The sequence below is a fragment of the Symphodus melops genome, assembly GCF_947650265.1.
Source record: "Symphodus melops genome assembly, chromosome: 4".
Lineage (NCBI taxonomy): Eukaryota > Metazoa > Chordata > Actinopteri > Labriformes > Labridae > Symphodus > Symphodus melops.
Genome location: NC_136694.1, coordinates 2,237,902 through 2,250,564, shown reverse-complemented (window position 1 = coordinate 2,250,564; position 12,663 = coordinate 2,237,902). Strand labels below are relative to the sequence as shown.

The following is a 12,663-nucleotide window of genomic DNA, read 5'->3' as shown; positions in this document are numbered from 1 at the left end:
TATCTATCAATTTAGAAAGAATATTTCTAAATTGGGGGTTTTGTGTGAGACACCAGCTGTAAAAAAAAATAAATAAATAAAAAATACAGGCATAAATGTTTGTTTGAAAACTTCACACTAATAAATGATGAAGTGAGTCACTGAACAAGTGGATGCTTGCTCTGCAGCACTGTTTTTCCTGTATTAGAGTAGATATAATCTAAAATAAATGTAATCCCCACCCTTGTTTCACATTCACACACTGATGGTAGAGGCAGTAAAGCGTCCATCTGAAGTAACATATTCCATTCACACACATTCATGAATGCTGTGACCTGACTTTAACTCCAAAGCTTTTAGACCGCTCTTGTCCTTTCTAGTTTGGGTTTCTTGAGTTCCAGTTGAAGGCATGGGGAGGGTCAGGGGTCAAATATGGATGATCAGTATAGGATCAAGCTCAGTTTCCTCGACTCCCAGAAGATTAGTCAGGGCAATCCGTTTATAGTCTGCTGTTCAGGAGCCAAAGGTAAAGAGAGGCGTCAGGAATCAGGGGGAAATCCAGTTAAGGCCTCTGCAGGCCGCAGCTGGCTGGGACTCAAAGTACTGGGGTTGAGGATGGATTGATGGCCGACATGCTGAAACTGGTATGAAGCTGTGAAGACTGTGAAATCTTTGAGGCAACCTGAGGTGGATGAAGGTTAAACGGTAAAGATGAAAATAGAATACTAAGAGCTGTTTGTAACCATTTGATGCCTTATAAAGTAATGTATATTTGCCGAATAACTTCTTATACAGTCAATGGTTAAATAAAATCAACTGGGAAGACAGTCGCCTGCTCAAGCTGCTTTTACCCTCTGAGTTAGTACTGAGGGTAACATTTGGAAAAGAAAAAAACATGAGAATAACAAACTGGTAGGTCGGGAGGAATATGGATTAGTAGCGTTTAATTAATAATTTAAGAGAGAAGGAGGAAGTCACAAGTGACAATATTCATTTGAAATGCACAACAACGATTAGGAGTAACGATAGATAGATAGATAGATAGATAGATAGATAGATAGATAGATAGATAGATAGATAGATAGATAGATAGATAGATAGATAGATAGATAGATAGATAGATAGATAGAAGGTGTTTTTACTCATGCAATAAATTATGCAATAAAGTCGAGGGACATTTTCTGTGGATCAAAATAACTGTTAGCTTCAAGGCTTAAAAACTAAAATTGTAATTTACAAAACTATATTGTTGCCAGTCAATGTATGCGTATACAGTCTTAGATTATAATATTTAAACACACATTACTCATATTGTCTATACTCCTTTTAATTACCATTAAAAGCGCTTGAACCCACTGGAGTCAGAAAAACGACGTCCCGACACGAAATGTTTTACCATCCGTTCTGCACTTGAACGAAGATCAATCAAAATTCCCATCTGTCCGAGGGACATAAATGCATCACGGCGAGCGGCCCGCCCTTCGTATTTTTGTCCTCTCGCCGCCATTTTGCTCCAGTCAAAGTGCGGCTAACAGCAGACAACGATCCGGGACGCTTTCTTTCCTACTTTTTATTAAAAAAAAGTCTTTATAAACCCGAAACTGGTAATGAACACTGCATACATTGTTAACACATCACAGTAGGTTATTTTTATTGTAGTGTCGAAGTGTAAAAAGTGAATATTTTGGTCATAATAACCGTCTGTTTTTCGTTTAACGCGCGAGGAGGAGTCGTTGCTTTTGTTAGGCCTCTGTTTGTAAAAACCGTGGAGGGTAAATTACTATACTATAAAGCTCTAATGGTATGATAAGCAAACAAAAACGACATATTTTATTTCTATTATTAAAACTAACGAAGTGTGGGCCGATCTCTAATTTTAATTAAACAGCGGTGTTTAGTTTTCTGCCCGGTGTTGTGTCGATATCTGCTACCTTTCAAAATGTGCTACCACCCTGCTCTTGCACAGTGAACGTACCGAAACTGTCACTGTATATTCCGAAAATTCACAATAAGGGAATAGTAGATTTTGATTTTTTTGTACTGGTATGATTAGCTGATATATATCGGACTCTATGGTAACACTTTGGGAAAGGAAGCACATGTCGATGTAACACCTGTAAATCGCTCCACAGTCTGTTTTAGGTTCACTTTGTTTCCCTCAGATGTAAACATGTGATTGATTTCTCGACTGTTTTGGTTTAGACTCTTGTTCCAGAGCTGGAGCAGACCTTGAAGGTGACCTTTACGTTTTGTTCTTTGACAAAAAAAAGATTTAATCATAAACTTGTTAGGTGGTAAAGGGGCCCAGGTTACTAGACTTTAAAAACGAGAACGAAGAGAATCGCTGTTTTTGTAACATCTTAGTATCTCTTCAGTCTGTGATTATCGATGTAAGATGGGGGCCAGAGTTGTTCTTCAGAGCTGCATGTTTACAGCAAGAAAACAACCCAGGCCTGGACCTGTGACAATAGAAACAGAGTTTATTTTTGATCCGGGATAAAGAGATGTTTAGGACATATTCATGGTTTGATAATCAGGTGTAGTGACAGTCAGCCTGTCCACCTGTCTCTTGTTATTAATGAAGCGTTGGCTCTCATTTGTGTCATGATGCTGTGCCTCTGTGTGGAAATGTCTCCTGTTGTATTTCTGTCTGTCTCCTAATAACCCTTTTCAGCTCTCTGGGGAGTGTTTTTTTGTTTTTTATTGATTTGTAGGTTTTAATCCGTCCTCTTGGGCCTTTTGGGGGATTCCTGGATATGGATAGCTCCCCTCCCCTCTGTTGAGAATACATTGGCAGAAGATTTTTTTTTTTGTCTTCAGTATTTGGTAACCAACAGCTGAGAATCCCTAGATGCCCGAATATCCGGCCCAGTTTTTTTTCTTCTGCCACCAAGTGTGCAAAAAATGCCTGCGAGCCCGAAGAAGAAGCTGAGGATGTTCTTTCCACCCACCGCCCCTTCTTCCTCCCCTTTTTACCCAACCATTATAGCATTTTTGGATCCATATTTTTATTTTTCTTTCTCTGGCTGTCAATGTCCCCTTACACCTTTTTTTCCCTCTTATGGTTAAAAAAAAAATAATAAAAAAAAGGACTCTATAGCATCCACTGTCAGTAATGCTTAGCAGTCATGGCGGAGATAAAGATGCCTCAGAGAGTCTCAGAAAAGGGATGTCGTAGGAAGACAAGTGTCTCTGGGCGACCCATCCCCCTTTTCCTCTTATCTCACGGATCAAGTGTTCCTTCAGGACTCGATACCGCCACGAAGAGACCCTGCCAGCACTGCGCTCAAGAGGGAGACCACTTCTCAGCCACCTCAGGTAAAGGTGGCGCCGTGCTGCTGCTGCACCCGGCTGCTTAGCAAACACTACACTCTGAATGTTTCTGAAGGTGCGCGGTTCACTAGCTGCTCACGTTTTAGTTCATGGAAATGTTTCTTAGATATCGTCGTTATGGGATCTTATTCCCTCAGCGACTCTCAATAAAAGAACTGAAGTTTGAATCATCTGATGAAAGAAGACACTTTCAACACAAAGCTTCCTCTTTTACACACGCGTCACATTTACTCTTCGTTTAGACAATTCACGTTGTGACAGCTCGGCGTGGTCAAAGTGACGATGAAAGGGGAGTTTAGTGTTTTCTGTTTGTGACGTGTCCTCAGGGAGAGTCCTGTCGGCCCTGAAGAGAACCAGCTGCTGGATCTGAAGACTCAAAAACCTCATCAGCTTCTACACTGAAGACTCACACCAGCCTTACTATGACCAACAATGGAGACGACTGCTACTTCTTTTACTATTCCACCTGCTCCAAGGTAAGCCCAGTGTGAGCCTCACACTCTCAACAACACTCAAACATTGTGAGAGCGAGCAGCACGTGACTGAATCTGTCCTGCAGGGAGACAGCTGCCCCTTCAGACACTGCGAGGCCGCGATGGGCAACGAGACCGTCTGTAACCTCTGGAAGGAGGGACGCTGCTTCCGCACCGTCTGCATGTTTCGCCACATGGAGATCACGGTAAGCTAAAGTACATCTGAGGACTGTATCCCCTTCTAGCTTTGCCCATTTGAGGCTGTCTGTGCCTTTAATGACCATTAACGAAGGGTAGAGAAACGTCTCCCTGTAAACCTGAGCCTGGAGCTGCACTCCTGCCTCTGGACCTGTCGGGAGCAACACTCCATGCACGTGTCAAATCTGTCCATCTCAAGTATAAAACATGCAGTCATAAACAACGGAGCAGTGTCAGTTGTCGTGGAGACAAGAAGGACATGCAACGCTTTAATTCTCCGTGCAGAAACGCTTTATGGAAGAGCGAACAGCCAGGTGGACACGGGGCCTTCAGAGGCTGTCGCCTCTCTGCACTCTGTTTCATGTTTCTTTTCTTTCATCCAAACAGAAAAACCGAAAGGAGATTTCTTGTTACTGGGAGAACCAAGCGGCCGGCTGCCAGAAGCCGCACTGCGCCTTCTTCCACCAGAAGCCCCGCTACATCGACGGCGTGTTCGTCCCGGCAGATAAAAGTGAGCTGCTGCTGCTTCTTCTTTCTTCTCCTCCTCCTCCTCCTCCTCCTCCTCCTCCTCCTCCTCCTCCTCCTCCTCCTTCTTCTTCTTCTCCTCCTCCTTCTTCCTCTTCTCCTCCTCCTTCTTCCTCTTCTTCTTCTTCTCCTTCTTTCCTCTTCTTCTTCTCCTCCTTCCTCTTCTTCTCCTCCTTCTTCTTCTCCTCCTCCTCCTCCTTCTTCCTCTTCTCCTCCTCCTTCTTCCTCTTCTTCTTCTTCTCCTCCTTCTTCCTCTTCTTCTCCTCCTCCTTCTTCCTCTTCTTCTCCTCCTCCTCCTCCTCCTCCTTCTTCTTCTCCTCCTCCTTCTTCCTCTTCTCCTCCTCCTTCTTCCTCTTCTTCTTCTTCTCCTTCTTCTTCTCCTCCTCCTCCTCCTTCTTCCTCTTCTCCTCCTCCTTCTTCCTCTTCTTCTTCTTCTCCTCCTTCTTCCTCTTCTTCTCCTCCTCCTTCTTCCTCTTCTTCTCCTCCTCCTCCCCCTCCCCCTTCTCTTACTCCCGCTGTGTGAAAGACAGACTTCATGATTTCCATCGTCCTTCAAGGTCAAATGAAGAGCGAGGAGCTGCCACAGGAGGAACCGGCGCCGGCTCCGGCCGCTCCTCTTCCCGCTGCAGCTGCAAACCCTCAGCTCCGAGGCGTCATCAAGACCGAAGCTCAGGAGCCGGTGCCGAGCCCCACTCACCCACCGGTGGTGATCAATCCTGCCGACGATGACGAGGACGAAGACGGTGAGTTGGATTTGATCCCGTCTCGTCCTCACGGGGAGACAGGATGTACCCACTGACGTGTCTTCATGTCTTACAGACCAGTTCTCAGAGGAGGGAGAGGACGGCAGAGTCGGCCCGTCTCCGAGAAAACAGAAGTCAGGTGAGAACACACAGCTGGTCGTTATCTGTGTCTCTGACCCTGCGTGCTCTCTGAGGGGTCAAACCAGCGCGTCGCTCATGTGTTCTGTGCGTGCAGGCGACTCGCTGAACTTCGGAGTGAGCACCCTGGAGGAGATCCGGCTGAGGAAGGCGCTAAAGGCCAGCATGAAGAGAGCTGGTTACCCCATCCAGAGCGCCGCCTCCGCCAACGGAGAGAAAGAAAACATCCGCTCGCTCTTCCACCCAGCCCTCGTTGAGCCGAGACACGGTAAATAAAATAAAAACGTCTTTCATGTGTCATGTGACTTAAATCATACTTCTCTGACCTGGTGCTCGTCCCCCTTCTTTTAAAAGCAGAGCCGCTCGTCTTTGAAGAGACGGGGAGGCCGAGAGGCAGCGTGGCCGAAAGGCTCGGGAGGAAGATGTCCAACACGGGTACGTTCACGCTCCCAACCTTTTTTAACTAATAAAATCCAGAAAAGAATCTTCTGAGCGCAGCTTTAAAATGAAAGTTCTGTCTCGTCCTCGCCGTAGAGTCGAGGCGTGCGGAAGGCGTCGCGTTGAAGCGCAGTCTGGCCGAGCGTCTGGGCAGAGTTGTAGAAGAAGAAGATTCGTCGATGCCTCCTCAGAAAGGTGAGGAGCCTCTCTCTCTCTCTCGCTAACGATGAGACGTGTGAGCTTTGATTGATGAATGTTGTCTGTGCAGCTTTGAAGCCCGTGAAGGAGCGACTGGGATTGTCTGCTGGGTCTGTTTCCCCCTCTCACCCCGGTAAGAAGACTGAAGAACATGACATGTGCGATATTTAATCTTTAAAGAGGTGATTCATGTTTCGTGGTTTCCCCCGCAGCGGAGACCAACACAGAGCCGAAGAAAGCTCCCGAGCAGATCCTCATCAAGACTCTGGAGCAGATCAGACAGGAGAAGGCGGCGAAGTCTCAGAAGCAGAAAGACGGCACTTCAGACGACGACGCTCCAGAACCAAACGTTACAAAACCCACCGCCGGCAGACCCCCGCGGGGCGGCCGGCGAGCCATCACCCTCAAGAACGACTCCATCAGCGAGATCAAGACGTTCTCCGAGATCCTCCGAGCCAAGAAGAAGAGTCAGGAGAAGGAGGAGCAGCAGCAGATTGAGAAGAAGACGAGCCCGGACGCAGACCGGCCTGCTCCTGACGTCACAGACGGGGTCCAGGTCAGAGTCAAGACCCTGGAGGAGATCCGCAGGGACAAGGCAGCGAGGATGCAGACTCAGCAGACGACCGAGGACAAGAAGAGCTCGGACTCTGAGGAGAGCAGCGCCAAGAAGCCTCGTCTACTGCGCATGAAGAAACCCGCTCCTGAAAGTAAGACTTCCTGTTTGTCCTTTTTATAAACGTTTGATATCCTGAATGTGAAAAGAATCGATGACACTGTGGCGTCAGTATTCAATAACTCCCTTTGTCCTCCAATCATTTAGTTGACTTATTTAACCAGTAAACAGATCTGCAGGGTTGAAGGGACATCAGTAGAATAACTGGACAGGCTAACTGTTACTTTGTTTTGATCTTAGCAGGAAGTAACACCGCTGCAGAGTCGAGTCCTGATGTGACAGAGAAGCTCCAAAAACCCCGAGCTGCTGCTGCTGCTCCTGAGGTGAGAGCTCTTTAGATGCTGCAGCTCGTGTTCCAACACAGTGAAATATGTCTGGACTCATTTGATTTGTGTTATCGTGTGTTTCTAGAGCAACAGTGCCAACGGCGTCAAGGTGAAGACCTTCGAAGAGATCATGCAGGAGAAACGCCTTCGGAAGCAGCAGATGGAGGAGCAGGCTAAAAACTCTGCAGAGGCTGAACCCTCCCAGAAACAGACCCCGGAGGAAACGCTCAAGAGGAAGACCCCTGTGAGAGTCAGCTTCACCTCACCTCCCTCCACCTCTCAGCTCCCGGATACCACCACCTCCCCCCAGAGGCCCCCCGTGCGTAAGCTGGTCCCGCTCAGATCCAAGGCTGCCTCTCCTCCACCAGAGTCAGATTCCCGCTCGCAGAGTCCCAGCAGCTCCAGGGAGGTCCCACAGTCACCGGCCAAGCAGACCAGAGGAGCTCCTCGAGCTGCTGCTGCTGCTGCAGAGGAGAAGACACCGAGCAGTAACAAGAAGACGACTCCAGAAGTCGCTGCAAACACCAGAGGTACACGCCAGGAAATACTTCACCGTCACGTCTCCAACAAATCCTGATCAGACGAGAGAAAAACCATAAAAAAAGTCATAAAAACGTTTTTGTTTTTTTCTCCTTCAGTGAGGCCCAAGCTGAACGTGAAGCCGTCCGTGAAGCCTGCAGTTCATGTGAAACCGGGTCCGAAGAGGAAGGCGGCACAGCGCTCTGCGGTGGCTGCTGTTAAACCTCTGAACAGCGCCTCCACAGTGCAGGAGGAGTCACTTCAGGAGACGGCGTGCAAAGACAAACGGGTGGGTGAGCCGCTCGCAGCGGGGAGGAGTCTGATGCTTCTCTTTATGTTCTGCATGCAGCTTATTGGCCACCAGTTGTATAAAAGGCTGCTGCTGACCTCCAGTGTCTTTTCTCGATTTGTCAGGTGTCCCCGTCCTCTTGTGCGGACGCTCTGCTGACCTCGGCTGTCCCCAGTGTTCCCAGCAGCCTGCTGGACTCGGCCTGCAGCTCCAGCCCGCTGACAGAAGATCTCCAGACTGTCCCGGTTTTCTCTCAGAGCCGAGAAACCAAGTCGAGTGTCGGCGCGCTCGGAGTTCCTGCTCCCAGAGAGACCTGCTGCACGGTCCCCCAAAGGTAACCAGAGTTCAGATAAACAGGAAGTGGATGCTTCTCATGTTTTGGCTTGTGGACGGACGCTGACTCGAGTCGAGTTTGGTGCTGTGATCGCCATCTTGTTTGTTTTTTTAAAGCCAGAAGTAACCAACGGGTTGATTACGTTTATGTAGCCATGCCCTTATAAGGAGACCTGATGGTTGTTTGTTCCTTTCAGCCCGGTCCTGAAGGCGCCTGCTCAGCCAAAGTCCCGGAGGCTGAGCGCGGCTGCATCCCGCTCCGCTTCCACCTCCTCCTCTACTACCGCCGCCGCCACCTCCTCTTCTGCACTGGACGACTTTGACGAGCTGATCAGCGAGTTCACAGACGACCACATGGAGGGAGACATGGACCCCGCCATCGGAGAGGACGACCTGCTGCAGGAACTGTCGGACATGATTGACAGCTGAGGAGCCCGTCTGTGGAGACTTTGTTATTTTAAGACGACTTTACTGAAGTTTTAGGTTTATATTTGTTCATGTTTGTCACCTTCTCTCTCCGTTTTTAATTTCCCGCCCTCGAGATCATCTGATGGACTTCTTCTTCTGCAGGGAGCGTTTTTCTTTTTTCTTCAGATGGCGTCCGATCATGACATCACTTTCAAAACAATCAGGGTCTGAGAAGAGAGAAGTTCGGATGTGGTGAAAATCATCCGCGGGGTCCTGAGATGTAAATCGCTTGGGGGAATGATGAATGTGTTGCCATGGTGACGGAGAGAAGTTATACCTGTATACTGTGTATGCAAAAGAAAGAGCGAGCGAGATGTAGAGAGAATGAATACTGCGGCGACCTGCCGCCCGCCACCTTCTCGTGTTTCCGTGTCTGTCCAGCTGTTTTATCAGATTATTTTATTTTAATGACCCCGTTAATAAAAGCGTTTTTCAAATTCATCCGTCGTCTTTACGTTTGGACGTTTGGTATCGATCAGGTCTTTGGTTTATAGGCCGTGTGGGTTTGAGATGGATTCAGTGGTCGCACCTTGAAACAAACCCGTCCCGTCTTTTTGTTGACAAACACCTCAGGGACAGTTTCTGATTTTTCTATGATGAACAAACTCCGTCACGCTGTCTTCACTTCTCCTTCATGTCAGCGTGACGTCATGAAAAAAAAAAAAGATCAGCTTGTTTTCTGGGGTAAATGTGTGCGTGCTCTGTCCTCGTCCTTCTCTCTTTCTGTTCAAAGTGACGTGTACAAACGATGGTGTAAATAAAGAATACTTTTAATGAGCTGCAGGATGACTGATTGATGATTTTAATGAATTCTTCAGGAGCTCCTCCGAGGGTTCCTGTTTGATTTGAGTTCAACTACAAATAACGACGATATATCGAATATCTTAAGTATAAATTATATTATGTGAAATAAAAAGTATCTCAACATTAACAAACATTAAGTCGAGTTGTTCTTGAGTAGGTGTTCATGTGCATTCTACAACTCAAAGCTCATTTTTCTGATATTTCAAAAAGCACATGAATGCACCATGAGAATATGAAACATTCAATGACTTATTTTATTTTTAGGCGCCTTAAAAAAAACCCAAGCAGAGTTAAAAAGAATCTAAAACATAAAATTAGAAACTTTAATGGAGATAATTAACAGTTTTACATTAATTTAAAACAGGAGTGTTGCAGTGAAATGGATGGAAATCACAGTGTGTAGGCTTGTTTGGACAGCTTGAGGCGTGATTTGAAGATGATCAGAGTTCTGCAGAACTTGAAACAGAACTCACTCGTTGCATCAATTTAATGACGCAAAATAAACAAAATAGAGTGTGTATCACGGAGCTGTGATGTGTTAAACAGTCATTGTACTCCAGTCAGCCTGCAGGTCTCTGATCTCAGGGACCAAACTGGCTAAAAAATAAAAAGATAACATGAAAAATAATTATTTGGAATAAACAACTACTTTTAAGGAGAAGTTAAAGGTTTTAAATGCGTGTTTTATCTGGGATCGTTTTAATATTGATGGCTGTGAAGTGACCTTGCAGTGTACACTTCCAGCCAGCAGGGGGCGGTGAAAAGTGAAACGTCAGGGTGGACGCCGGCACGCTTCCACTTCCGGGTGGGTGGATGTAAACAGAAGGACGTTCCTCCTCTGGAGACTGCAGCAGCAGCACCAGCTGTTTCAGCATTTAAAAAAGCAAACATGACCAAACTGGAGCTCCTGAACGTGTTCGTGAACGACAGGCTGACGGCGGCGGCGCAGGAGATCCTCCGCGCCGTCACGGACACGGTGACCGAGTATCAGAGCGAGATCCTGCGGTCGAAGGAGGAGAACGAGCGGCTCCGACGGCTCCTCAACGTGGCCGTGCAGCGGCTCCTGCTGCAGACAGGTGAGGCTCACCTGTCCGTTCACCCAGGTTAACGTGAACACGTTTTTAAAGGGGGTCATGGTTTGATCTTCTGACTGATAAGATGTCACATGTTTACGTTTTAATGGGGACTTTCTGCAGAACGTGTTGGTACTTTACGTTGTTACGACTCTTATTGAAAAGTCACGAGTCCCCAGGTGTGCCTCTTTGTTAATTCTCTCTTTATCTACATATCTATTTATGTATATGTCTGATAATCAAAGGGGAACTCGCGATGACCCTGAACTTTTTGACATCTCTTGTTACTATGACAACCGCAGACGCACTGGGCTGAACGTCACCAGTTAACACGGTCATGTTTTAGACCGAAACACCAGTAAGTCTTTATTTATTAAGCACTTTTAAAAACAATCAGTTACAAGGTGCTTCACAAATGAAGAAAAACATACACACTTAAAAAAATAATAATAATAAAAGAACACAAAAAAAAGTAGGCAGGAGGCAGGTTGTTTGATTACATGAAGGATTGTCTGTGCAGGTGAGTTTTTAGATACTAAAGCACTGTTACAGTAGGATAACATAAAAAGTGGAAGCATGATTGTGATTTGTGACGTTTCAGAGCCTCAGTCCGTCCTTCCTCAAGAGGACGTTCAGCCGTGTGAGTCCGAGTGGAGGAACAGTGTGGAGCTGCTGCCGCAAATTAAAGAGGAGCCCCAAATCAGAAACATTCAAACAGACTGTTCACAAGAAGCGAGAGACTCGGAGGGAGGAAACTGTAGTCACACCGAGCCGCTGCAGAGGACACAAACTCCTCCCGCCCAGACTGTATGTAGCAGAGTGAGTGTTTCCCCGCCGTCGGCAGCATCCCAGGAGATAAAAGCAGAGGAAGAGAGCAGCAAACAGCGCAGCTTACCGCCCCCCGTGACTCTTTATTCAAACTGCAGAGCGGCTGAGAGCGCGGCAAAGACTCACCGGACTCAGAGGACAGAGCATCATCTTAAAGGGTCATTTCGCTCAGGTGGGAAACAGAGCTCACACTTACTCCAGATCAAGAACGTGAGATCTCTAAAGCCGCCCCCGCCTCGCTCCTCGCTCCCGAGCCAGAGCATGCAGAGGTGGCACAGCTGCAAAGAGTGCGGCAAGGGCTTCAGCTTCGCCTGCCAGCTGGAGGTGCACATGCGCTGGCACACCAAGGAGAAGCCGTACAGCTGCGCGGTGTGCCGAAAGAGCTTCACCACGGTCAGCATGCTGAAGAGACACCACCGCATCCACACGGGGGAGAAACCCTTCAGCTGCCACGTCTGCGGGAAATGCTTCAACCAGTCGGCGCACCTCAACACGCACTTCAGGCTCCACCTGAGAGAGAGGGCCGGCTGGGGCCGAGCATCGCTCTCCAAGTAAACGTGTTCACCTGACCAACACGTCAGGTTCAAACAGTGTACAGTTCTGTCAGTCCCTCCACGATGTCGCGACGTTGCGATCGCAACAACTCCCGCAAATTCTGGGCGACCTTTTGTCCAATCACCGCAACTTTTCTGCAAAACTTAACCATTAAAAATAGTTTGTAAAAACACGAAAACAGGAAACTATATGTCACCAAAGTGTGTGTGTGTGTGTGTGTGTGTGTGTGTGTGTGTGTGTGTGTTATGCTTCACAAAGTAAGTGGCTCTGCTCAGGTTAAAATATAGGCATCAGTCAGTCACATCGAAGTGTGTGCAACAAAATAGCTGACGTGAAGAATTGCAGTTTTTGCTTCCTGCCACAATTTGCTAAAAAACCTCACAACATGCATTTTTTTAAAAAGTGTGAAATCAGACATTTCAGGTCGCAACAATCCCCCCAAACAGTCTGTGAGATCCTGGAGGGACTGTTATGTGTTTGACAGTGTGTGTTGAATGTCGTGCAATAAAGTGTGGTACTTGAAGATGTCTTGCTCTCTGAGTGTGTTTAACGTAGTGTTGTAGTCAAGACCACACAGATCGAGACTGAGACCGAGACCGAGACCAGAGTGCTGCCAGACCGAGACAAGACCGAGGCTGGATGACTCTAAGACGAGATCGTTCATGTCACAGATGATTCTTCATCTTGTCATCTTGATTTTAAATGAGCGAACCCGTCCAGTCTGAGACCAGACTGAATAAAAATGAGACGAGACCCGGACCTTCCAAAAG

The 12,663-nt window shown here is 47.2% G+C and overlaps 2 protein-coding genes across 10 annotated transcripts; both read left to right on the top strand.

Moving 5' to 3' along the window:
* The first annotated feature begins 1,484 nt into the window (after window positions 1–1,484).
* On the top strand, window positions 1,485–9,410 carry zc3h11a (zinc finger CCCH-type containing 11A). Of its 9 annotated transcripts, none has more exons than XM_079340879.1 (18): window positions 1,485–1,618; window positions 2,182–2,214; window positions 3,226–3,297; window positions 3,639–3,788; window positions 3,872–3,991; window positions 4,371–4,494; window positions 5,066–5,251; window positions 5,328–5,390; window positions 5,487–5,657; window positions 5,744–5,824; window positions 5,924–6,022; window positions 6,096–6,158; window positions 6,238–6,732; window positions 6,939–7,021; window positions 7,110–7,554; window positions 7,663–7,832; window positions 7,958–8,166; window positions 8,363–9,410. In XM_079340879.1, the coding sequence occupies exons 4-18, from the start codon at window positions 3,735–3,737 to the stop codon at window positions 8,592–8,594; spliced, it is 2,595 nt and encodes an 864-aa protein (XP_079197005.1). In that variant the 5' UTR covers window positions 1,485–1,618; window positions 2,182–2,214; window positions 3,226–3,297; window positions 3,639–3,734; the 3' UTR covers window positions 8,595–9,410. The 9 variants fall into 9 exon arrangements, with proteins under 9 accessions (XP_079197005.1, XP_079197004.1, XP_079197000.1 ...); XM_079340880.1 differs by having other exon boundaries at window positions 1,493–1,583; XM_079340878.1 differs by lacking the exon at window positions 2,182–2,214.
* Window positions 9,411–10,179: 769 nt separating this feature from the next.
* On the top strand, window positions 10,180–12,416 carry LOC306823015 (uncharacterized protein). Its single transcript, XM_079342381.1, has 2 exons — window positions 10,180–10,513; window positions 11,112–12,416. Exons 1-2 carry the CDS (start codon window positions 10,327–10,329, stop codon window positions 11,891–11,893), a joined length of 969 nt encoding a protein of 322 aa, XP_079198507.1. The 5' UTR covers window positions 10,180–10,326; the 3' UTR covers window positions 11,894–12,416.
* Window positions 12,417–12,663: the final 247 nt, after the last annotated feature.